Below are 24870 nucleotides of genomic sequence, written 5' to 3'. Positions count from 1 at the left end.
TCATTCTTTAAACAACATCGATTTCTTGATTTTGTGATATGTTTGTGTTTAAATTTTAATCATACATATAACCTTTAAATATGCATGCCATGTTAAAAAAAATATAAAAAAAACAATGTATGCATCATAGACTTATACACGTATACTCTAACTCTATAATCCCAACTATCTAACCATTTTACTCTACTCACTAACGAATCACATATATGTATGCATCCCCCTTTTCCTATATTTTATTGTTTCTCTCTATACCCATAATTGTGTTTGAAATTCTTTGGTTATTTCATTGTCGACTCTCACAACACTTTTAATATTGCTTTTATTTTCACAATTATTATTTTGTAGAAACAGGCGGCGATATACCAATCTCAACAGATACCACACCCGTACCACCGCCTGCCACTGCTGCCGTAACAGGTACAACAACAACCGCAGCTGAAACGGTGGCAGATTCCAGTACAATCACATCATCCAGCCACGACACACCCACACCAAAGCCACGCGTACTCAAAGCAAGCACCCCCGTCTCCGAAGGCACCGAAAGCACAACCATTCCAACTCAACAACAGCAACAACAGCCCGACTTACCAGTTGACATAAGTGTTGATGCCGGCACTCCGGTGCCCAAGCCCCGTGCTCCAATCAAGCACTCGGACTCCTTCAAGAACCTAGCAGCATTAGGAGAACAGTCCGATAGCGTTAGCCTACGTAGCTTAGATTTTACAGAGGACCTCTCAAAGACAGATGAACCCTCTACAGAACTGTCAATCCGATCGCAACAACGCGATGTGATCACAACAACAGCCACCACCACTGCCTCTGAAGATCGCACCGAAAGCTTTGAGCCGACTAGCGAAATATCAGGAGATGATGCAGATACTGAAAAGTCGGAAGGTGTTGAAAAGACCACCAGCTTTTATATTGGAGAATCGAGTCGCAATGTCATTACCAAGACTACAACGAAATCACCAAGTCTTACACCGCAAGATGAGGAAGTTAGACTGGATATTGACGCCAAAGATATATCCCTCATGAAAGAAGTTTCCGTTGATTCCGACGAAGCGAACGATGTGTTCAAGGAATACGTGACAATGAAGCGTGATGACGCACCTGCAGTCGATAGTAAAATAGTAAGACAGGGTTCGGAAACTAGAAATGATCTTTTGGAATTTGAAAGCTCTGATAAAGAAAAGAGTGCCGATGCAAAAATGACTAAAGTAACCACCGAAGAAAGTCTGACAACCTCTACTGGGTCCAGTGGACGCGCAGTTATAGATGTAGCGCCATCAAGCAGTGAAGATCCCGATGAATCCAGCAAAGAGATTCCTGAGATAGTCAATACGGTTGCCGAGAAACCGACTTCGTCTGAACACTTCGAGCTACCGCTGGAGAAGAGTGAGTGGGAAACATCAGAGAAAGACATTCCGGCGGCGGGCAAGCCAAAAGTTCTGCATTCACCCCAGCAACCTCAAGCTTCTACAGCCAAAAGTGTTATTGATGAAACGCTAGTCAGTAAAACTCTTGCCGAGGTTCATGAATCTTTAGAGTTAGCCAAAAATGAGCTGAGAAATGTTGTGAAAGATGGTAAATGTATTGAGGAATCGCCATCTGAGTTTGAAATAAATATCCCTCCTCAATCTTTTGCAACCGATATTGAAAGCGAAGATATATCATCATTTATTGGCATACCCGATCTTCAGACATCAACAATTGAAGGTACACAACCACCTGAGGGTCTCTTTGATACAACGATAAAGGAGACTTTGAATAAGCAAGCAGCTATGGCGCATTATGCTCAAGACGTGTTCAGTCAAGTCGACCGTCGTGATGATTTCGGCTCGTTAGGTTTCGTCTCCACTGGCACAGCTGAAGACTTCAGCTCCATGGAAGAGCATGCTGCCAAAGAAGAACAGGCTTCACTAGGTTTTATATCAACCGAAACTGCAGAGGATTTTAGCTCCATGGAAGATTATTACACAGAAAAATTGGCAACGGCTAGTGTAGTCGCTGAGGAGATTGCTGCTGATAAATCGACTGCCAGTACTTTTGAAGAAGTCATCTCAGATCAGACTATAAAGCCGGTAGATGTCGTAGTTCATCGTGTGAAAGCTGAATCCTCATCTGAGTCTACAAATCGCTGGAGTATTCCTGATGTCGATAACTCCAGCTCAAGTGAAAGCTATTATAAAAGCTACGAAAAGAGTCAAAGCCGACCACTTTCATCCGATGTTGATATCTTACTAACAGGTACTTCAAGCGATTATCAAACAGCCCGCGATTTTACTTCAACCTGTCGTGAGGGAACTGAGTATGTTAGTGCTGTAAGTACATTAGCCAGCAGCAGTGGAAAAACTATAAGCTCTCATGAGAGTATGCGAAGCCTCGACTCACAGTCTGAAACTTCAGCCAATTTAGGGAGCATTGATGTATCGGAGCTTTCAGAAACATTGGTAGCTTCTTCCACCGAAGCCGATGCAATAGAGGCTGAAGAATTGGGACGTATACGTGATCTGGCCGCTGACGATGATGATAGCGACGAAAGCTTGGATATGTCAGGAGCTGCTTACCCTACAACCGAACAGCAGAGCATGATGAAGCGCTCACAAGAAATGATTTTCAAGCCCAAAACTGAAGCCGAACTAAAATCTGATCAACAACAAGCCGAATCTGCTAAAATAGAAGAGTTTCCAAAAGCCAAAGAAACGGAGCGTACTTGGGGTCTAGCGTACCCACTTGATGAGAGCAAGGCCGATAGTCCTCGGGATAGTGAAAAGGGTGAAGATATTTTACTTTACCATGGCGATTCCAGACGATCCATCGATGAGTCAAAGTTAGCTTCAAGCTTGGATGAGGGCAGTATACTGTCAGTCAGCATGTCCAGCACTTCAAATATTGACACAGTTGTGGAAAACTTTGAGGACATGATTGGATCGGCTGGCTCCTCATCACTGACTGGCATTGAAGGATTCCAGTATGGTCACGATGAACCAGCAACATCCCTGCCTGAAGACACAACATTTGTCTTGGAAATGGAAAGTAGGGAACATTCACCGCAGGATTCTAATGCTGGCACACCACCCGGAGGCGAATCAAAGAGACGTGGCCATAAACGTAATGAGAGCACATCTATATCAGGAGATGCATTAAAAGCTTTAGACAAGGAAGTAGCTCTACTTGGGGAGGGTAAAGAGTCAGAAAGTGAATCTGACACAGACCCTTATGAATCTGAATATGCTCGGCAATTCCGATCGCCAAAGGAACGAAAAAGTAAGAAAAAGAAGCAGGCTGCAGCTGAAATGGATCACAGCTTTGAGCCAGAAAAACGCCCGTTTACACCGTCTCAGTTGGTAGCGGAAGTAATCGTCGAAGACGCCACAGAAGAATTGGAAGCAGAAGCAGCGATGATTGAAGAACGCAGGCCATCACAAAATATGCAAGACTATTCAAAGATACCGGATATAATGGTTACCGAGGATATTAAGTCGCCCATATTAGAAGAGGAAACTGACCAGTTCCCCGAAAAAACACTCTACAAAGTTCGCACCCAAGAGGAACTGCATAAGGCAGGTGACGCAGCGATTTATCAAAAGACCAAAGCCGAAGAAAAAGAAGAGGACTTTCAGAGAAGGGTACAGGAACAATACAAGCAGAAACTAGAAGAGCTAAAGCGTGCCGAAGTAGGTGCTGAGTATGACGATCACAAGGCACCCGATTCGCCGGACTCTTTTGAAATGGTAGAACAGCCCGACATATCGGACGAGTTTGTCATCATTGAAGAAGTCGCCAAAGAAGCGGATGAGGTCGAGTTGGGTGGTAAAAGCATCAAAATAAAACAAACTAAATACGAGCAAAAGCACGATGAAGATGTTGAAAAAATAATAATAAAATCAGCCCCTGCTGATCCCAAGCTCGGTTCACAACTCTACAAGGATGATCTGAACTTTGAGTTCGAGGAAAGTCCTCCAACAGCAGCCAGTAGCAGTAGCGAGCAACAAGAAGAGAGTGATTCCAGTGATATTGCTGCTGCCAATAAACGGTGGGTCGAGATGCAACTGACAGACAACCAATTGCGGTATCCCTACGATCTCACAAGTGGCGTACTGGAAGACATAAAAGAGGAAGACGGTGAATTCGAAGTAGGCAGCAGTCGCATCAGCAGCTTCAAGGACTCCTTTTCCAGCACACCTGAATATGATTTAGCAGCTCGCAGATATCACTCTCGTGGCGAACACGATGATGTTTCGATGAGCAGCTTGCAAGAATTCGAGTCACTGGAGCAAGCTATATCGCTGGAGAATCGCAATCGCGCACATCAGGGTTCAACAGACTCGAGTAATGGCAGCTTTACGCGCCGATATATTGTGCGCCATAGTGGCAGTGGAACGGCACCAGGAGATGATGTCTCTGTTTCCAGCTTAAAAGAATTTGAAGGGCTGGAGAATGCCTGCATCGAAGCACATCTCATTGAAATTAAGGCCAAGGAGGAGGCAGCTTTATTATCCCGATCCGATGAATCAAACAAATCGAATGGCAGCGATAACGGCGCTGTTGGTAATGTGGTTGTAACTAAGGTAATACGTACTGTCACGCGCACCGAAGTCCTCCCAACAGGTCCAGGTCAAAGTCAAAATCAAGCCGATAACATCGAAGCATTGCTAAAACACAAGCTTGACGACTGTGATAGTAAAACGACCCGAGCCAAACAGGCCGAGTTTACCGCTGAACCATTGGAACACAAATCGAAGATCGATAGTCAGGATTCGGAAAAGGATAGCATAGACAGTATGGAAATTAGCAAGAGTCACGATATGATGACTAGCAGCATCGAGAGTTTCGATATCTCCAAGGATGCCACCACACGGTCGGATGTTGATTCTTTGGAGATTGACAAAAGACATTCTCGACAGGAGAGCATCGAATCATTTGGAGATGAGCAGTTGGATCTCATGTCCAAGTTGGTGGTCAGCGGAGGGGGTGTCACCTTAGGGGATGGTCTTACTACAACCACCACAACAACAACGACCAGCACTGATGCCGATGGACATGAACATACCGTAACTCGTGTCATTACCACCACCACCACAGTTGGCGGTGGTGCAAGCCATGAACTGCCTCTGGATGAGAGTACCATGTCGAAGGATATATCTGTTGACTCATTGAACTTGTGCATGGAACAAACGACGAGTTCGGCGGGCACTACGGCCACTTATCAGACTAGTGCCGGCAATTCGCAGATGTCGGGAAGCGTTACCAGCTGTGCTTCAAGTACGCTTATGGAAGACTCTTTTCCTGGTGTGGGTGTGATGTCGTCCTCACAAATGTCGGCAAGCTTTTGGTCGCACGATGAATCCACTGTGGTGGAAGACGACCGCAACGAACAGAAGACTCAACAACAGCCACAACAGCAGGAGCAACAACGCCAATAAGGCAGATGATGAGAATGGGAGAGAGAGTTTATGAGAGATACAAGTAGATGGGGCTTGAACAATGTCATAGAATTTTTGGCTAGGTAAGCAAGGCTTCACGGCTTTTAGTTTTATGTTTTGTTAAACTTTTTGGTTCGAGTCGATTATTAGAAGCAGCAGAGCTCAACTTTGAATGAGAAAAAGTTTTACTCGCCGCCCCATCATCCATAAGCCTTTTTTTAGTAATCCTAACACTTTATATTATCTATCCCATTACAGATAAGGCGCACAATTAATGTGGATGCTGAAATCTAATTCTCGGAAAAATGCAAATGGATGCGACGCCATCACCACAAGCTCTTTAAATAACCAAAATAAAGGAAAAAGAAACTAGAAAATTCTACATTTTTCATCTACACATTTTAAATGAAATTGAAATGCATACATGAGTTTTTAAATAAATAACATTATATATACATACTATATATATATATATTTTATATATTTATAAACACTAAAAGAACGTGGGATATGAATATGACATGCATTAGCTGTTTACCGCATTTTTTATTATTGGCTTTAATGTTTAATAAATTTAATAAAAACGAAAAAAAAAACAAAATAATTTTGTGCTAGCGCGTTGTAATCGAGAAACACATTCGCTTTTAATTTTATGTACTAGTTATACATTAATAAATGAATCGCTTATTATTGTAGTTTAATTTAAGCAAATATACAAATGCATGTGAAAAGGGACGTAAAGAAATAAACAGCCAAGGCCTGAGAAGTGGAATGCTTTTAAAGTCTCATTTTTTTACAAGAACCAAGCATATTTTTAAGCTTGAATATTTTAACAAATATTATACATCCATATACAATATCTGAAACAAACTGAATGACATAGATTAAATTTACATACATAAATATACAAGCATTGTATCGTATTTACTCACATATTGCTACACAATACTAAATGAATAAAAAATTAAACAAATATGCAATGGAAAGACAAGTTCTCAAGGCACATCTAGCAGCGTATTGATAAAACACTTAACAACTTAACAAATGATATAAAACAATGTTTTAGAGACACCAATGAAGTAAAATTTATATAAATATATGTATACATACATGCAGAAACCAAATTTTGTGTTATAAACATACCAGAAATATAAAATCTATTTGTATTGTAAACCACACGCGTATGAATAACCAAATAAAATGCTTAATAACAATTGTTAATGTATTTTTATTATATTAGCTATGCAGTTCAGCTTCTTTAAATCGACCTTAAACTTAAGTGTGTGTACATACGGTTTTTTATTTTAAAAAAACGGTCATGTTTATTTATCTTTTATCAAGTTCGAAAATTGAGTTTACCCAATATATATTGATTTTTACAACTGAATGGCAGTCCAAAATAAAATCTCATTACTTTTGATTTTGTTAACGATGGCTTTCGCTTCGAATGCAGATGCCTTAAAAGCGATAATCGCAGTTCCCAGCAACAATTTAAGCATAAGGACACATACATAGGCTCCATATATTTGCTCGATTCGGTTCATAAAACAATTGAAGGTGAAAGATACAAAAAATGCAATTGAATAAAGTATTTATAATAAATAAGCGGCTGCATTGGTCAACTCTGTGCCTCCTTTAAGTATTACATGGCTCAGGTAGACTGGCATGGATTTATTTAATGGCGCAGTTCGCCAGCTTGCTGGTTAGCTGCTCGCCCTCGGGCGTTAGCAAAAAGTTGTCCCTCCACACAGCCACACCATCGGCATTCGTTTTAAAATCGACAGATAATTTCTCCCATACTTTTTTCTTGGGGTTGAGCTGTTCGTCCGGAGTACCGCTGTAACCCTCGAAAGCCAAACGGCTGCCGGGCGCTGCATTTACGGGCACAATAATGGGCTCTACAACGGTGTGGTCGGCACTGCAAGTGTAAAGTGTTATAATTATTAATATTTCACGGCCATAGTTATTGCGAAATTTACTTGGATGTGCACAAGACCATGCCCTCGGACAGAATACCACGCATTTTTGAAGGCTTTAGATTGCACAGAACCGCAACAAGTCGTTGATCCAACTGCTCCGTTGTGGCAAATTTGACCAAACCACTTATAATAGTACGAGGCTGTGCCTCAGCCAAATCAATCTTCAACACGTAAAGAGTGTCGGCATCGGGATGTCGCGCCACTTCAATGACCTTGCCCACGCGTATGTCCAGCCGATAGGGTGCATCTTCGTCAGCAGATCCAGCAGCTGGCGCTGCATTAGCTTTGACCTTAGCAGGTGGTGGATAGGCGGAAGCGCTTAGCTTTCTAAAATCATGAACTGAATATATAACATTCTATTCTTTATATATATTAGGTTAGTCTGTGATACCCACTTTAGTTCTGGCTGCTCAAAAGTCTTGCGTATAGGATCTAGCAGCCGATTTATGTAATTTTCAACCGATGCTTTTAAGTCGCCCGGATGCAGCTTATTGTCTGCATAATATTTCTCCAGGTCAGTGTGGTTGTTAAAGGTTATATCACCACCATTGTCGGGGGAACGTTTGATTTCGAAACCTTCCCCTTCCTTGAAGAGTGAGAAGAGTACATGCTTGACAAACGACAGCAGTCCATTGTCGGCAATATTTCCTGGCTCGCAAAAAGCCTTTTTCAGTTTTTTCTTAACATCCGATGGAGAGTCCAGCAAGCCGATTTTGGAGTCCTCTTCCGATGAAGACATTTTGCCGCCAGCCAGACCAGGCACTAAAATGAAATATATTCAAGTTTGAAATGCTGCTAACAAGTCTAGGATTTCTGTTTTTTTTTTCTTACCCATAGGATTCATGAAATGAATACGCTTCTCATAGCCCAGCTGCGGCAAATACTTTTCTGAGAATGTGAATATCTTACGCTGATCAACTCCACCGAACTGCGCATCCACTTTCAGATACTCTTCGTCGAGCGCTTGCAATCCTGGGTAGAGCAGACCTGATAGCAGTGGATGTTCCACCTGCTTCACCACTTCAGCACCTGCCTTTTTCGCGTCATGGTGCGTAACAACCGAGCTCAGCTTGTACACATCCAGCGTGTATTCCTTGGACAGCTGATAGTCCGTGCCCTTGACAAACTTCAGCTTCTCCAGTGGCACACCAATGGAACTGAGCATGGCTTTGATAATTTGCTCGTAGTATTGGGTGCGTAGTTGCAGGAGCGACCATGGCGCCTTCATGTTGTCCAGATAGGCGTGCAAGTCGGCAAAAAGAATGGTCACCTCACAGCCGGCCTTGAGGAAGTCCGCTATCTTTGACATGGGCACAAAGTAGGCCACATGAGGCTTGCCGGTTGTTGCAGTTCCCCAGTAAACCTTTAAGTCGCGCTCTTTTAATATCTGCGTCAGCTTGTCTTCTCCAAGCGTCTCCTGCAGGTTGCGCGTAATTAGCTGCTTTTTCTCCTCGGGCGTAAGCTCAACCATTTTTTGCAATATTCAATTAACGTTATTCTAATCGCGAAAGCTGCAACACGTTTTATGAAATTCCCCTTGAAAAAAGAAATTGCATGCGTGTTCGTTACTCAGCTGTAGGCCGTAGCCCTATCTCCATATGGCAACGCCGCATAACAGCTGATTCGCAAATTTGTAAACAAAAATTGCGGTTAGACGAATACAACTTTAGAAACAATTTTGCGGTTATATTTATATAAAGGGGGAAGTGATGTTGCTTCGGGTGACCACGCGATGCTTTCTAGGAAAACGTCTGACACATAGTGCGGTACGCGTACGCTTTGCTCCTAGTCCGACAGGCCATTTACATCTTGGCGGCTTGAGAACGGCGCTCTACAATTTTCTTTTCGCACGCCATCAGCGTGGAAAATTCCTGTTGCGGATTGAGGACACGGATCAAACGCGACTGGTGCCGGGCGCCACTGAGCAACTGATTGAGGACTTACTCTGGGCAGGCATAGAGATTGACGAAGGCCCCGGTATCGGTGGTGAACATGGGCCCTACATTCAAAGTGAACGCACCGAATTGTACAGGTGAGCAGAAGTAATAATTAATAGCATTGAAAAGCTGCTCACATGCTATTCGTGCCAATTCCAGCAAGGCCGTACAACAGTTGCTCGATAATGGCAGCGCCTACCGGTGTTTTTGCACGGAACGTCGGCTGGAGCTGTTGCGTAAGGAGGCGGTGCGGGCTCGTCAAATTCCACGGTATGACAACAAATGCCGACACTTGACGCCGGCGCAATTGAACGATTTGCTGTCTAAAAGAACGCCACACTGCATACGTTTTAAGCTAACAGACCATGAGGAGCCTCTGCAGGATATGATCTATGGCAGTGTGCATCATAATGTCAGCGACAACGAGGGCGATCCCGTCATAATGAAGAGCGATCAATTTCCAACCTATCACTTTGCAAATGTCGTGGATGATCATTTGATGGGCGTGACGCATGTCCTGCGAGGCGTTGAATGGCAAATTTCGACCACCAAGCATTTACTGCTCTACAAGTGCGTAAATGTAGTATATTAGATTTTTGAGCTCCCATTTAACCCTTTTGATCAACATTTCTCAGAGCCTTTGGCTGGCTACCGCCACAATTCGGACATCTGCCACTCCTTGTTAACGCCGATGGCACCAAACTAAGCAAACGCCAGGGTGACATTGGCATCAAACACTTCAAGGATAAGGGCTACTTTCCAACGGCTCTGCTTAATTATGTTGTCTCAGCGGGCGGTGGTTTCGAGGGCAGACCCACAGCAAAGCCACACCTTTACAGTCTTGACGAGCTATCCCAGCAATTTCTAATAGAGCGAGTAAATGCGCATCCTAGTCGCTTAAACCCAGATTTGTTAAATGACTATAACCGTTCGGAGATTATAAAGAGATTGGACAATGAATCAGCGCGACAGCACTTGGTCCAGCTTGTGCAGCAACTTGTCCAGCAAGCCTTTCCACAGCAGTAAGTATACTCGTAGAATTGGTCTATGCACATATTTAACTAAGCAATACATATATTTAATTCGTGCTCTCAGCCCCAATTTGGATTTGGCCGAATCACATATAGTCTCCGTCCTCAATTGGGCTTCACAGCGCTTATATTTACTGCCCGATTTAGTTAGCAGTAAACTCAGCTTTTTATGGGTTAAGCCCACTGATTGCGTATTGGAAAATTTGTCGAATAAACAATTGCAGCATTTATTAACAGAACTGGACTCAGTCGAGCAATATGACAAAGATGAATTGAATACTGTTCTTAAAAATTTTGCCAAGACGCAGCAGCTAAAATTTCCATTGCTTATGAAAACACTGCGAAGCGCCTTAAGTGGTCTTACAGAAGGACCAGGCGTGGCAGAAATGATGGAGATCCTTGGAAAACGCGTAGTTCTGGAACGACTGGGTGAATGTCTCAAAAAGCCGAGGTTAACGCGTGAAGAGCATCAAGTTTGATTACATTTTATTTAATTTCACAAAAGACTTTTTTGTATAATATGTATTTATAACTTCTGTAATTTGAGATAAGTTTAAGTTCCGCTTTTACGTCTTCTTGAGTAATGAGTAAATAACGTTAAGAGTCCATTACTATCATATCGTATGTATATGTGTTTTATATAAGTATGGCCAATCTCTTGACTGCAGCACTGCTCAATACTTTCGTTCCGTTTGGCATTTTCAGCACCACTCCTAAGTATATGGATAAAACTTTAAGATACTAAATAAATCAAGCGATTTAACTAAAATCCCGATTGGTCAAAATAATGGGCGCCACCAGACTCCAGCCATAGATGAAAACGCCTATCCAACTGGATATAATCTTGACCCACATAGAAGCTTCATTCGCATTAAATAGTTCGATGTCAGAATTTGGTCTGCGGATAAGTTATACAGATATTAATGAACAACCAGCTCGCCAATTTAATTTCAATATGTAATGTACTTACTTATACCAATTAGTCAACGTCATCATGATATAAAGAGAAGCGCAGACAAAAACAATGTGGAAGAGGGACCAGTTGTAGGTGACGCCTTCGGTTTCATTATCGGTGTTTGGCTTACCGCCGGCATTGCCAGTCTCTGTGTCTGATAAAGCTTCTGTTAAAACTTTATTAGTTGAAGTAAGGTTGTTGTTGTCGTTTCCCACAGTTTCGTAACCCCAAAAAACCAAACCAAAGTGCGTGTGCCGGTTATTTTGTTAGTTGAAGTATATATACATACATTTTGTACAAAAAAAGTAAGAAAAATATACAGCAAATGAGAATAAAGTTAATAAGGGTTAGCCAAATTACAGTAAAGTATGTGGAGATAAATGAAAAAAAGTGTGTAAGATTCTTAACTATAAAAATTCATATGTTTGTGTAAATAATGAAACTGTGGAATGCATAAAAGTCTAATTTACTTACCTCTCTTCTCACTGTGATCGGAGCTTATATTGGAAACCTCGACAGCCGATGTAATGCAATTATAGAGTATGCAGAATAGCCAGACAATCAAACCAATGATGTTGGTGGTGTCGAAAGTAACCTTAGAGTGCTGAGTGGGCGGCGCAATTGTAGTATTGGACACACCCTCCATCATCCCAAACATACCGGGATTGCAAGATTTCTCTATATAATGAGAAATGATCACTTATAGTATTCTTATGCTCATGCAATTGTTTTCACGGTAAGCCTACGTGGATTGTTAGCAACGGCAGACCAAGTTAAATAGATGGTATACAAAGTGACCAACGAGCTCTGCAAAAGACCCGAATGTGGCAAGCGCTCCTGCACAGCCGGCAAAACCGACAGCACACTGATAATCAAGCAAAATATCAGATTGATGGAGATAAAGAACTTATTAATGCCACAGCCAGAAGCCTATAGAAGAAACCAAAATAAATACACAGATAAATCTTAGCTATCTCTACCTACAGTGGTAAAGTAGATGTAGAGCATAGTAATGCCAGTTAGAGATAAGATGTAGCAGATGAGTGTAACGCCAGCCAGCGCATAATAATATCCCCGACTATTCTCAGCACTCTCTGCAAACAAATTAAAAATTAGTAATCAAGAATCAAATGAGTATTATATTAGTTAAATTATGATTATGACTCACCTATCCAACGCTCCGCAATGCTGTGTGCAAAATCCACAATTATAATTAGCTGGACGAGTATAAAGGCCAAGCCACCAATTAAGCCCACCCACATCATGGCCGGACCAAAGGATTCATTCGGTATAAATATAGCGCCAATGGTCGCACCAAAGCATATCAAGAATTTTAGTGGCCAGAATTCATTCTGTATATGGGAACGCGGATCACGTGAGCTCCGAACTCCCATCATCATGAACGCCATAAGTGCAAAGAAGCAAGCCATGCCAAAACAGATACGATAAACTGCCATATAGCCGAGGGCATATTCGCAGTCAACCTCCAGCGATCCGCCCGAGAAAGCGTCCACGGCCTTGGAGCTGTACGTAGACGTGGAATTAATGCAGAACGGCAACTTCCGGAGCACGTCCTGTAATCCAGGCGACAAAGCTATGGCCCCCAATACCGTCCCCACCAACAACATGAAAGCGTACATGAATCGTGAAGAGGAGGAATTCTTGCAGCTCGGGCAAGCAGAACAGCACATGGAGGCGGCCGTTCCTGTGCAGCAGAGTGCACACTATTGAGAAAGGGAGTGCACAATTTACATAAATTCAATTAGCAAACAAAAATATGGCAAAACATCTGCAGGCTTTATTATTGATTTATAGCCATATGCCGTTATGTGCGCAGTTAGTTACCACGGATGTAATTAACAAGCATATGCCCTATTATATACTCACCTGTGCCGCGGAACAAAGTCCCAATGCAGCTCCCATCTTAAAGCAGCTTCGTCACGTTGTTCAAATTAGCTTTCTTATGAAATCAGTTGCCAAAATAACTTCAAGTCAAGAGGCGCTTTGTTAGCTGGAAAAACTGTCTACAAGCACACAGGGTGACGGCAATATGCGATAACACTGAGCATTGTAAGAATACGTACAAGTGAATAGTGCTGTATTTAATTTTTAGAACTGACAATTCAATTAGTTATATCAAATTACTGTGAGGATACTGTTTACTGAACACTCATATTTGACCTTTTTACATTTGCTTACAAAAATACTGAAAGTATAAGAAGCATTTACTCGTCACCCTGTGCTTAGATGTGTTGCAGGGTAACTTTCAAATATTCGTTCATATATCGAAATGACTAAGTTCAAATGACATTCCTTAAAGCTAAATTGGAGATGTTTTTATCATGGTGTATTTATTACATCTTGTAGCAATGTCAATAAACAAAATTTTATACTTTACTTTTATTCGAAAATCAGCAAGTTAGTAATTTGTAAAAAATATCGAAATGTTCATAAATTGCTAAATTGCATATTGCTAAAATTATATTTAAACTGTAGCTATGTATATTGCTTTAGAATAAATAATTCAAATGTCGGAGCAAGCAAACACTTATCACCCAGACAGAGAGCGCACATCATTGTCTATGTTACCGATAGCAACGATTCAATTCATTAAATATCGAGCTTGCCGCCATCGATTGATGCCACTGCCAGCTCTAGGAGAGCCGCTGCGTTCGGTTATGGGCTCACGCTCACGATACCAATAACACATTGTGCATTTGAATTTGAACGTGAAAGGAACAAGTCGGAAATCGGAGCCGCGTTTGTTGGAAATCTGTTACAAGTATTGGTGGTGTCTGCGACTTCGTCTCTGTGTGCGTGAAGTCAGTTCGTTCGTGTGCTCTCGTATTTGTGTGTGTTTGTGTGCATCATTTGAACAAGGAAAAGTGTGAAGAATCTGTTACAAGAAAATAAAATATAGCGAAGAAAGCGCCGCATAAAAGAAAAATTTTTTCAAATTGTAAAAACAAATAAGAAACAAAACAAGCAAAAAAAAAAAGTATAATGGCAACTGAAGTGAGCCAAATACCCGCTGAGGAAACGCCTGCCGTGGCGGCGACCACAGAAAACGCTGCCTCCGAGCAAGCGGAAAAACCTGCTGGCGAGCCTGCAGCCTCCGTCGCTGCAGCCGCAGAGAACAGCAGCGCTGTCGCTAACAACGCCCAAGAAAACAAAGAGGATGCGAAGGCGTCGCCAGCCGCCGATGGAGGCGATGCAAAGAAAGATGGAGAAGCCAATGCCGCTGCCGCTGCCGCGCCCGCTAAATCAGAAGCGCCCGCACAAAAGTTCAATGTGCACAAAGCCAATTTTGAGAAGGATATTATATATTTGTATCAGTTTTCGCGCACCCCCTTGCTGCCATCGCTTTCACCATATTGTTTGAAAGTCGAGACTTGGCTGCGTCTGGTAGGACTTAAGTACGAGGTGAGTAGTGCAATTAAGTTGCATTAGATTTTCCCAGATACATACATACATATGTACATACGTAGATATGTATGTATTTTTGCAACATACATTTCATTTTCGTGCGGGTTGCGGCGGGTTTTCATCAGTTTCCTTTACATACTTTTGCGGTACAGATTTTTTTCCAACAGCAGCCTGCACACACACGCACACATGTACATAAAAAACCGCCATGATTGTGTGCTAAGCCTGTGTGACCTGCCCGCGCACCGTGCTCCTGCTGGGCCCACATGCTAAAAAGGGATACATTTAGCATTGCCTTTCCTTTCTATCCTGAACCACGACGCACTCACACACACACAGATGCATACTTCCAATATGCTGCTTGAATGTGTGTGTTGGTGTGTGTATATGAACCTGTAGCGAACGCGCTAGGCGGTGTGTTGTTGTTGCTGCTGCTGGACTTTATTCCTGCCTGTCTGCTTGACTACATATGTATGTATGTATGCACATTTGCTATGTGTATGTATGTGTGCCTACATAAAACAGAGTATACATAAAATTTGTGTGTGCGCCGACGCCACAGCGCTGCCAACATGGTGCTCTCATAAAGTTTTGCTTAATATGTGCTCCCCCAAACGAAGTCGTGCTTCAAATTTTGCACTTGGCGCTCTCTCACACTAATACATTCACACACACACTAGCATGGCAGTGGCTCCCATTTTAATGCGACTACTGCTCTTTGTCTTTGTTATACCCTGCACCTGAAGGGTAAGAAAGGTTTGGGCAAATGTATTTTACAGGCAAAAGAAACCATCTCCATAAACGGCTGAAACCATATTAACTCTTATAATCCCTTGGTAACACTGTCCAAAGCTCCAAAGCTGCATCATCTAAATTTTGCGTACTTCTTTCTTATATTTACCATTGGGTGTAGGGTATTTCAAATTTGGAACTGCTCGACTATAACATTCTCTCTCGTTATTTCTTCGTTTTTTTCTTCTTGCCTTGCACAAATTCCAAACTGCAACCGTACCCGTTTGTTGTAATTGCTTTTAATAAAAATTGATGTAGTTGTCGTTCTTGTTGTTGTTCTTGAGTGCAGCATGCTGCATAAACTCATACATATGTATGTATGTACATACATCTGTAAGTATTTGTCTGCATATGCATTGTAACTTCAAGTCGTCGCGCTTTATCGCCACTAAGTAGTTGTAATGGGCTAGACAAATGCTGGGACTGTCAACGCCATCGCCACCAATCGTCCACGCTACCGCGCCCGCCTTCAGACGATCCAAAACGGCTTTAAAGCGCGCGATGCGGTTTGCATATTTTCCATATTTTTTTATATGCATATGTATATACATATATTTTTTTTGTAATATAGCAAAGTCGCCGCTCAACGGCCCCTTGAATGAATGCCTGCGCTTTTATAGCGCGCCCGTCACAGCTTTGCTGTAATGGCAACAGAAATGGGTGCGGTCACCCGCACAACCAGCGCGCGACGCAATTGTTGTTTAATCTTATTAATTACATTGGTTAATGAAAAATGTGTCCGACATAAAGATGATAGTGAACACTCAGAAAGAGTGTCAGTGGGGGGGTGCAGTGCAACAAAAATGTTAATTGCTGAAGTAGTTGTGTTGTCGGCTGGCTGGGCCTGGGCCTAAGATTCCGATGTCGATTCCAGCCTGCTGATAAAAATGCAACAGCAGCGCTGCTACAGCCTGCCATATGTTGCGGCTCATTGAATTGATTTATTGCTGCCGAAGCCGATGCTGATGCCTATACCCACATCTTTACACCACTCTCACTAAACACGCAATCCAAAAGCCAATGTTCGTTCATGTTGCATTTCACTTTGTGGCGTCGCCCGCACCCGAAATTGATGGTAAAGAAAGAAAGCAGACAGCATAAGTAGGCAGCAATTATGATTGACAGCCGTTCGTCAGTTATTCACTCAGTCAGTCACTCTGTTAGTCAGCTAGTAGCCCGCAGCAGTAATACACAGTACATACATACATACATATAGTGTATACTTTCCTTTTTGTTCCGCTTTGATAAGAGTTCAACAAACTGCATTGGACCTTTTTATTAATCAACACTGGCGGAATGGTTGACTAAGTGTGCGAGTGCAGTTGTTGTCCGCCACTCCCTCCGCTTTGCCTCGCTTGCAGCTGCGTGTGATTATTCCTCACAAACGCACGTTTGTTGTTGTTGTTATAAACGCATTGCTGCGTTTTGTATACATTATCAGTCAGGCAGGCTAGCAGCATTTTGCCTTGTGTTTAAAGTAAACAATTCCTCAACGTCGCTGTGGCGCGGCGTGTGATAAAACAAACGCATATTTTTTTCACACCACAAGCAGCGCCGCGGCGCCTGACAAATGGACGGACGGGCGGACGTGAACGTGCCTAGCAAGCCATTAACAATAACAGCAGCAGCAGCCCTGGGCGGGCCAAACCGGGACGGTATGGGACGTTCCGTCCGCCTTGCACATTATATACCCTAGCATACATTCGTACAAACATGGATACTTACTTACATATATGCATATATAGGCTGTGCCCGCATACTTTGCATACCAAAATGACTACTGACTGGCATATGTTTAATATACATATGTAGGTATCTACTAAATATATTTACGAGTATTGTGCAATTAATTCACTTTTCAATATGCATTACAAATAAAACAAATATTCAGACAGTCAGCCAGTTGTGACCAAAGTTTTAATTCATTTGTAAATTGCTAGCGACAAACTGCGAAAACAAAAAAGGGTGCAACAAAGGCAAATACACGCAGCACAAAAACACAAACAATACATGAACAAATTCAAATGCCTTGTAGTGCGCGCGCAGCATTACCAACATGAAATTTGCCATGATATCTGGCAGCTCTGTTGCGCTAAATGCGCGCTCATTACTCGCTGCAACTGTACAAGTGCCGCTGTATGTGTATATGTATAAGTAATGCATGTGTATGTATGAGTGGAGTTTTTCAAATGCGACAAATGCAGGCAAACGTTTTTGTTTCTTTTGTATTAGTTTTTTGGTTTTTGCACCTTTTTTTAATTAATAGCATCCGCATATTTTACTGTTTTTGAACGATTTAAAAAATAAGGCAGAGTCGGAGTAATGCCATACACGTCAATGTCTTTGTTGTTGTTAGTCGCTCTCTTTTTACTGGAACTCTCTGACTGATGTTGGTTTTTTTTTTTGTCGCAGGGTGTGGATTTTCACACACACACGCATCGCATAATTGCATATTGTATGTTAGTGTTGATGCCACGCAAGTTCGCATGCAACGAGCAGCTTTTGCTTTTGCCTCTGGGCGGCTGTCGTTTTTCTTTAACATGCCTCCAATTTTGTATGTTTTGTTTTTGTAGTTGCCAACGCAAAGCTTTACACTTCTCGAAAATGTAGCAGGCTGGCCGCTCCCTTGATGGCGCTGCATGTTGCTTAATTGGCATAATAATTTAATAAAAAAATAAACATTTGCATTGTGTTGCGACAATGCGTCGCCGTTGTACTTTTTGCCTCAGTCTCTGCCAGCTGCGTTGACGACATTTAATGCGTCTGTTGAACGGACCATACCATAATGTTCCTACATACATACATACATATTTATGTACATACTTACATACATATGTATGTATGTATTTTCTTTCATTTTGAGCAGCCTTTTTGTGGATCATTGGAATTAAATGTGGCGGTGGCGGCAGCAACAAATTTGAACGAACGAAGACTCCACCCTTTTCAGTCACGATGCTGCTGTTTCTGCCGGCGCTGGAAAACCAAATCTCTATACATATACATACATACGTATGTATGTACATGTAAACGCGCTCCTATTTGTGAATGTGTGTGTGTGTGTGCGTGCAACCACACCCTGCCGCTTGCTGCCTGCCTGCCTACCTATCTTTAAATATGCTACGCCATAGCCTTTTGTTGTGGACAATTTCTAATTAGAAAATATGTGCATACAAAAATCCACGACCAACCGGACGCCCAACAACTACATATACATAAATAAGTAACACACGCGTAACTGTCACTTTTTGTAACGGTTAAATGTTGTACGTGTACCATGCTGGAAAGCCTGCCCTGCCAGCAGCATGCACTGGAAAGTGCTGCCAAATTCAAATAGCGGCAATTGGAAGTCGTCGCCGGCATCAGAGCACGACTACGGCCGCTGTGCGTTCGTGTGTATAATTTTACAAGCAGCGGGTGCCTATGTATGAGTGTGTGTTCCCGTACGCTAGTGGGGGTAGTTGGGTGTTGGTTGGTTTTTGGTACAGCTTTTGTGCTGCCTGCTGACTGGTGGTTGTTTGGTCAGAAGCAGCAGCAGCAGAATCATCTCAAGCCGACTTGCTCCATATAACACTGTGTACATACGTACACACACTACCAATTAAATATGTATGTATGTGTATGGGCTTATTATGTATGTCATGAGCGCCATCTAGTGGCATTTTGAAAGGGTGTCTAAAATTTGGGAACCAACTAGCTGTTTGTCGGGCAGATGGGTGCATGTTGTTGCTATTAGCGATTGATAGGAGAGGGGGGCGGGGCGGTCATGCGCCCATCTCTGATTTGAACTACATTACAAGCGCATTAGTCATGCACACTCGCATACACATAAATAAATACATACAGTCATGCAAATAAATCGGGCAAAATGGAATGTGAAATATGTTAGCATATCAACAAAACGCCGCATACAATGCTTGAAAACTGCCCCACCCACCCACAGTATACATAAACATACACAGAAAAATATATTTTCATATGTACATACATACATAATTACTTAGTCATTTTAATATTTTAGTTACTCATCCTTATGTTAACTTTGTTTCACAGAATGTCGACCATAAGATGCGTTTCCGTTCCAAGAAAGGTCAATTGCCTTTTATTGAGCTAAATGGCGAGGAAATAGCCGATTCGGCCATTATCATCAAGGAACTATCGGCCAAATACGATAAGAACTTGGATGCTGGCCTCACAGCCGAGCAGCGTAACGTATCGTATGCCACCATTGCCATGCTGGAGAATCATCTCATCTGGGTCATCTTCTACTGGCGTGCAAAATATCCCGACAATGTGCTCAAGGGTTATAAAGTGAATTTGCAACATGCGCTGGGACTGCGTTTGCCCAATTCGATTTTGAACTTCTTCTTCAAGATAACATTCGGACGCAAGGTAATTTGAAAATTCTATGGTTGGATATGTTTTTATAAATCTTAATGGCGTAGTATGTAGGGTTGTTGATGGTAGCGATTCTTAATACTTAGTTAATATGTATACTTGTGACATCTTAGATGCAACATTTTTGAAATGTGATTTTGGAAAACTATTCACAGATTATTATTTTTTATTACCATTGTAAGTCAGTATACAGAATATTTTCATTCTTCAAATAATAATTCACATCTTGCGATGAGTAAAATGTGGAGGCGCAGGTCTAACGAGTCGCACAACCAATTTCCAGATGATTTTGTTAAAAACAAAAATGAGCACAGATGTCAACAAAAAAGCTAAAGTAATCTTAATTGCAAATTAAAAATGAAAGAAGATAGATAAAGTTAAAATGATTGATTTTTTGTGATTGACTGTACCAAGACCACCTCAGGCCTATGATCCTTTTAGTCCTTCGACTATACCATTTGTCCCCTAAAAGTAAAATATTTTCAGAGTTTAAGATAGATTATGTTCACTTTTATTTTGGGGATTTCTGTAATTATTTTGTTTACTGTCGAATGCAGCTGAGTAGTAAATAGCAATAAAAGTTCACTTTAGTGTATTTAATTATTGTACCTCCCAATTATTTGTCGTTTTCGGAGATTTGTAATTATAAAATTTTGGTACACATTGCAGTTTTTCAGTATTATGATTAATGCATGTTCTCAATAACTTAATCGTGACGGAAAGTTTTCATGTTATGGAACCTTTATTTCAACAATCATCAAATGCATTCAAATTATCGCGTATATCAACAACCCTAGAGGTTTTGTTTACACTTATTTAGTTTAGACTGAGTCAAGCTCCCGGCTCATATTGCACTGCAGACGGGAGCGCCGACATTGAGTTCAGCACTGTACTTTGTCAATGGCTGGCTCAATGTTGATGAGGTTCCTGCTACGTTCTAATGATTGGTAATATAAATAAACACGGCACTGGGTATTAGGTTGCTCCAACTCACCAGAAACTACGAGCACACATTCACACACATTCAATAGTTGGTTATCATTAGCATAAACAATACACGATCCAAATGCAAACAGACCCTTTGTTTAGAGCTGAAATATTTTAAACAGCACATAGATCATATAACCCAATTCAAGTACGCACCAAAACCTGATCAGCGAAAAAATAAACAAAATCAACAACAATCCGTTATCATCACTAACTCTTGCATGGTTTTTTTTCTCTTTTTTCTTTTTGTTTATGTTTCCCCTCTTGTTATGGTTTTTACTGCTAACTGTGTATGTGTATCTCCTAACCTCCCTCGTTGTGCATCATGTGTGCATTTTGTTTACCTTAACAACAAAACAAAAAAAAACAAAAAAAAATTGCGAATTTGGCAACCATTCTCAACACAACAAGTGGTTCCAGGGCACGAAAAAGCTAAAGGCGCACGGCATTGGTGTGCACAGCGCCGAGGAGATCGAGGAGTTCGGCAAGAACGATCTGAAAGTGCTCAGCGAAATGCTGGACTGTAAGCCTTTCTTCTTTGGCGATGAGCCCACCACACTGGATGTTGTTGCTTTCGCGGTGCTTTCCCAGCTGCACTATCTGTCCAAGGATATTGTGTATCCGTTGCGCGATTATATGACCGAGAAATATCCCAATTTGATCGGCCATGTGTCACGCATGAAGGAGAAGTGCTTCCCCGACTGGGATGAGATTTGCACGAAGCTGGATCTGAATGCGCACATTCCCAAGCCAGAGTAAGTCAAAGCACGATAAGAATGTAATGATGAACGCCTATGAATCACTTGCTTATGAATCACGTTGTTTATACTACAGACCCGAGACCAAGGAAGGCAAAGAAGGCGGTGAGCAAGAGAAATCAAATGAGCAAGAGGGAACTGAAGGCGATAAGATCGAGAAGGAATTGGAGAAGGATAAGGTAAGGCAGCGTAACGAACTGAATGTATGTGTATAGAGTTCTGTATTAATAAACTTTACACATGTTTGCAGTCGAACGAGAAGGAATCAACCGAGGAGAACAAAGAGAAGGAGGAAACAAAGTAAAGCGCCGTTAGTTATATATATAAAGCAAACACACACCCACATACATATAAATATATATATATAAATATATATATATATATATATATATATAAACATAGTACTATATAGTAAGGCGCTATATAGCTAGACGCTGCGCTCATATATAAGCATTCGAAAACAAAGAGGAAACAGGACAACTGTAAAGAAAACAGGCAGGCAACAAACAGGCCGATAGCAACAGCAGCAAGAAAAAGCTGAAGCTTCAACAGAAAAAAACGATCCACTCAAAATTTATGAAAACAAAAAGATAAAAAAAAAAACGTATATACAATAACGTAACGTAAAAACTTTGGACATCTTTTTTTATATATATACACGATGACGTTTGTATTACAAAAACAAAAGAAAGAAAGAACGTAAACATAAACATAAAAACAAAAACATTTAGTATAAAATTATAAAAGTTTATACGTATAAATATTAAGAACAAAAAGAGGAAAAATTTATAAAAATTAGTTAAAGAACTCGAAAAAATGAGATGAGAGATGATAACAGAAGGGTGTAGAACAGCATATACAATACGCATTAATCATTAGTTTTCATTTAACAAAACAAAAAGGCAAAAACCAATCTATATAATATACCTACACCTACATAAAAATACACACCCATTATCAGGAACCACAGCCATGTAAGCATAAACACTCCGAATCCTTCACTCGCACACATAAGCAGACGACACGTACAGGATAATGCAGCAAATATTGTAACGCGATGGTATTGTTTACTCTTCCAAAATTTATTAAGCTTAAATTAAATGGAAAAAGTATATATATAGGTATATATACATATATTTGAGCGAAGGTATATATACATATGTAATAATGATAATGTCGAGGACGATGTAGATGATGGTAGGTAGATTGACGGCCGCTGATGGTAATTAAGTTTATTTTTTATATATATGATTGCAAATAGTAATTTTTTATTCATGTGTGCAAATAATTAAATAACAAAAAATGAAAAGAAAAAATCTTTATTACTTATAATTATACAGATACATTATATATACCCATCTATACATAACAAATTGTGTATAAAAAATGAGAAAATCATGACAGAACATGAAAAATGTTGGTTTTTTATTTTATTATTATTGTAATTTTTATTTGCGCATTTCTTTTTCGTATAAAAATGCTCGGCGTTGCTCTTTATATATTTATGTCTTTTAATTGTTAGTAAAACCCAACAAGAACAACAAAATTGGAACCAAAAAATACTCGGCAAAATCGAAAAAAGATGATGAACAAAATTATATATATAAAATTTATAAATGTATTTAGCAAACTTACTTTTGGTACGTCCACCCCCAAAAAAAAAAAGAAAACGAAAAACATAAATTTGAACAAAATTTACAAGTGTTTTTGTTTTTGATCTTTTCTCTTATGTTTTTGTATACGTATTTTATATAAATATATAAATATTAAACATATATAAACATAATTTTCTATTGTAATTAAATCGCTGCAAAACAAAACAAAAATAAATATAAAAACAGAAAAACAAAAAAAAACATCAAACGTAGTAGAACAAATCATAAAAAAATCATATTATAACACAAAACGAACTCATTGCAAATTATTGAAGCATTTTCTCAAGAGTCGCCGTCCCTCTTCAAGTGGGTCGCGCCCTCGAATGCCTTTTTGTTTTCTTCGTCCCCCAACATGGTCTTTCGTTCTTTCTATCTTGTCTGTACTTCAGCCACACACACATACAACTCTCACACACAAACAGCCGCAATGCGTTTCATACTCGGATAGTTATTCTACACCGTCACGAGCAAAGATACAAAAAAAGGCATAAACGAAATCAATAAGAAAAAGCAAACTAAAAATCTCTAATAGGGTAATCACAACTAAAAAACCAAGCGACGGAAATAAGAGCAAAGTGGTGTGCGCGATGATGCGCATCGCAAACGAACAACCGTTAAAAGAAAGAAGAATGCGAACGATTGGAAAATCTAGCGGCTGAACATATGGCAAGAGCAAGAAACAAGAACAAGAAAATCTCTTATAACGATACGATTTGTAGACTACGCAAGTATTTTTATGTATTAAAGGTTATGTTGTAAGTTTTTATCACAATATTTGTATTGTAGCTCAGTGTTTTATATGATTATAACAAATTTATAAAAATGATAATGATGATAATGAAACAAGAAAGAAATTAAGAAAAGCCACATAAAAACCGGAAAAACAAAAAATTATTGTATTACATACAACATCTTATATATAATAAATATGCTTCTTAATAAAAACAAAAAAAGAAAACTAATTCGGCTTTATTAAAGCTTGACTTGTTAATCCTTTCAGTATTGTGGACCATTCCTTGACAGATTTACAAATTTATTTTAAGCACAGCTTCCTTGCTAATTGTATAGAAGGAGTTCTAGGAAAGGCATACTTTAACATCATCTGTCATTGCAGAATTAAATGATGATAAAACGACATTTGGAGAACATTATAGCCAAGGTATGTGGGTGGAGGGCTGTAACCAGGGCTTCTCAATCTCTTCTGTTACTACTTTCTTACATTATTTTTAAGAGTAAAATTAAGTAAAATTGGTTAAAATTCAAACATTTTTTGAAGACACTTGAAGAGTTGCAAACTCCAACTATCACGATAAATATGCTTAAGAAACAATTTCAATTTTTCCTGAGCAGTAATCGTTCATGAATCGTTTTGCACACTCAATTCTTCTCAACATTGTGAATTATAGGTACTCGTAGTTGAGGAGTATCTATAATTTGACCAAATACAATCAGGACCCTCAGTGATTATTTGGGACCCCTAAGAAGAGCGAAATCACTCGTACCGGGGACACTTCAAGTTCTTCAAATAA

General features: G+C 40.4%; 5 protein-coding genes across 8 annotated transcripts in view; 3 read left to right on the top strand and 2 right to left on the bottom strand.

The window, feature by feature from the left end:
* LOC115622375 (titin) overlaps positions 1-6641 on the top strand; it is a 71172-nt gene extending 64531 nt beyond the window's left edge. Inside the window, exons 60-61 of the mRNA XM_030516297.1 lie at positions 346-5509; positions 5685-6641. Coding sequence (XP_030372157.1) covers positions 346-5426 — 5081 coding nt within the window. The 3' untranslated portion in view covers positions 5427-5509; positions 5685-6641. The remainder of the gene's footprint in view (positions 1-345; positions 5510-5684) is intronic.
* Positions 6642-6916: 275 nt separating this feature from the next.
* LOC115622663 (tyrosine--tRNA ligase, cytoplasmic) lies at positions 6917-8926 on the bottom strand. Its single transcript, XM_030516676.1, has 4 exons — positions 8237-8926; positions 7801-8167; positions 7406-7732; positions 6917-7344 (listed from the first exon to the last, which is right to left on the bottom strand). Exons 1-4 carry the CDS (start codon positions 8874-8876, stop codon positions 7098-7100), a joined length of 1581 nt encoding a protein of 526 aa, XP_030372536.1. The 5' UTR covers positions 8877-8926; the 3' UTR covers positions 6917-7097.
* Positions 8927-9085: 159 nt separating this feature from the next.
* Positions 9086-11017, top strand: LOC115622115 (probable glutamate--tRNA ligase, mitochondrial). The gene is made up of 4 exons (XM_030515959.1): positions 9086-9437; positions 9502-9912; positions 9978-10364; positions 10438-11017. Exons 1-4 carry the CDS (start codon positions 9115-9117, stop codon positions 10850-10852), a joined length of 1536 nt encoding a protein of 511 aa, XP_030371819.1. The 5' UTR covers positions 9086-9114; the 3' UTR covers positions 10853-11017.
* LOC115622116 (serine incorporator 3) lies at positions 10826-13370 on the bottom strand. 3 transcript variants are annotated; one of them, XM_030515960.1, is made up of 7 exons: positions 13216-13370; positions 12497-13052; positions 12313-12422; positions 12075-12258; positions 11803-12006; positions 11344-11503; positions 10826-11271 (listed from the first exon to the last, which is right to left on the bottom strand). In XM_030515960.1, the coding sequence occupies exons 1-7, from the start codon at positions 13249-13251 to the stop codon at positions 11133-11135; spliced, it is 1389 nt and encodes a 462-aa protein (XP_030371820.1). In that variant the 5' UTR covers positions 13252-13370; the 3' UTR covers positions 10826-11132. The 3 variants fall into 3 exon arrangements, with proteins under 3 accessions (XP_030371820.1, XP_030371821.1, XP_030371822.1); XM_030515961.1 differs by having other exon boundaries at positions 11344-11494; XM_030515962.1 differs by having other exon boundaries at positions 11344-11482.
* A 687-nt stretch (positions 13371-14057) lies between these two features.
* LOC115622120 (failed axon connections) lies at positions 14058-22275 on the top strand. Of its 2 annotated transcripts, none has more exons than XM_030515968.1 (5): positions 14058-14751; positions 19597-19935; positions 21349-21683; positions 21763-21865; positions 21937-22275. In XM_030515968.1, exons 1-5 carry the CDS (start codon positions 14332-14334, stop codon positions 21988-21990), a joined length of 1251 nt encoding a protein of 416 aa, XP_030371828.1. In that variant the 5' UTR covers positions 14058-14331; the 3' UTR covers positions 21991-22275. The 2 variants fall into 2 exon arrangements, with proteins under 2 accessions (XP_030371828.1, XP_030371827.1); XM_030515967.1 differs by having other exon boundaries at positions 21340-21683.
* Positions 22276-24870: the final 2595 nt, after the last annotated feature.

The sequence above is a fragment of the Scaptodrosophila lebanonensis genome, unplaced genomic scaffold, assembly GCF_003285725.1.
Source record: "Scaptodrosophila lebanonensis strain 11010-0011.00,11010-0021.00 unplaced genomic scaffold, SlebRS2 tig00000043-arrow-pilon, whole genome shotgun sequence".
In the NCBI taxonomy this organism is placed as follows: domain Eukaryota; kingdom Metazoa; phylum Arthropoda; class Insecta; order Diptera; family Drosophilidae; genus Scaptodrosophila; species Scaptodrosophila lebanonensis.
The sequence above is the reverse complement of the archived record's forward strand: the minus strand, read 5'-3'. Positions and strand labels throughout refer to the sequence as shown.

Bases quoted from the DNA above. Each gene is read 5' to 3' on its own strand.
- LOC115622663 (XM_030516676.1), bottom strand. From the start codon at position 8,876: ATGGTTGAGCTTACGCCCGAGGAGAAAAAGCAGCTAATTACGCGCAAC. The intron at 7,733-7,800 runs GTGGGTATCACA...TCATGATTTTAG, and splicing joins TTTGAGCAGCCAGAACTAAA to AAAGCTAAGCGCTTCCGCCT. The intron at 7,345-7,405 runs GTAAATTTCGCA...TTACACTTGCAG, and splicing joins ATGGTCTTGTGCACATCCAA to TGCCGACCACACCGTTGTAG.
- LOC115622115 (XM_030515959.1), top strand. From the start codon at position 9,115: ATGTTGCTTCGGGTGACCACGCGATGCTTTCTAGGAAAACGTCTGACA. The intron at 9,438-9,501 runs GTGAGCAGAAGT...TGCCAATTCCAG, and splicing joins GAACGCACCGAATTGTACAG to CAAGGCCGTACAACAGTTGC. The intron at 9,913-9,977 runs GTGCGTAAATGT...AACATTTCTCAG, and splicing joins AAGCATTTACTGCTCTACAA to AGCCTTTGGCTGGCTACCGC.
- LOC115622116 (XM_030515960.1), bottom strand. From the start codon at position 13,251: ATGGGAGCTGCATTGGGACTTTGTTCCGCGGCACAG. The intron at 12,259-12,312 runs GTAGGTAGAGAT...TTTCTTCTATAG, and splicing joins TCTACATCTACTTTACCACT to GCTTCTGGCTGTGGCATTAA. The intron at 11,272-11,343 runs GTAAGTACATTA...ACTTATCCGCAG, and splicing joins ACGTTGACTAATTGGTATAA to ACCAAATTCTGACATCGAAC.
- LOC115622120 (XM_030515967.1), top strand. From the start codon at position 14,332: ATGGCAACTGAAGTGAGCCAAATACCCGCTGAGGAAACGCCTGCCGTG. The intron at 14,752-19,596 runs GTGAGTAGTGCA...TTTGTTTCACAG, and splicing joins TGGTAGGACTTAAGTACGAG to AATGTCGACCATAAGATGCG. The intron at 19,936-21,339 runs GTAATTTGAAAA...CAACACAACAAG, and splicing joins AGATAACATTCGGACGCAAG to TGGTTCCAGGGCACGAAAAA.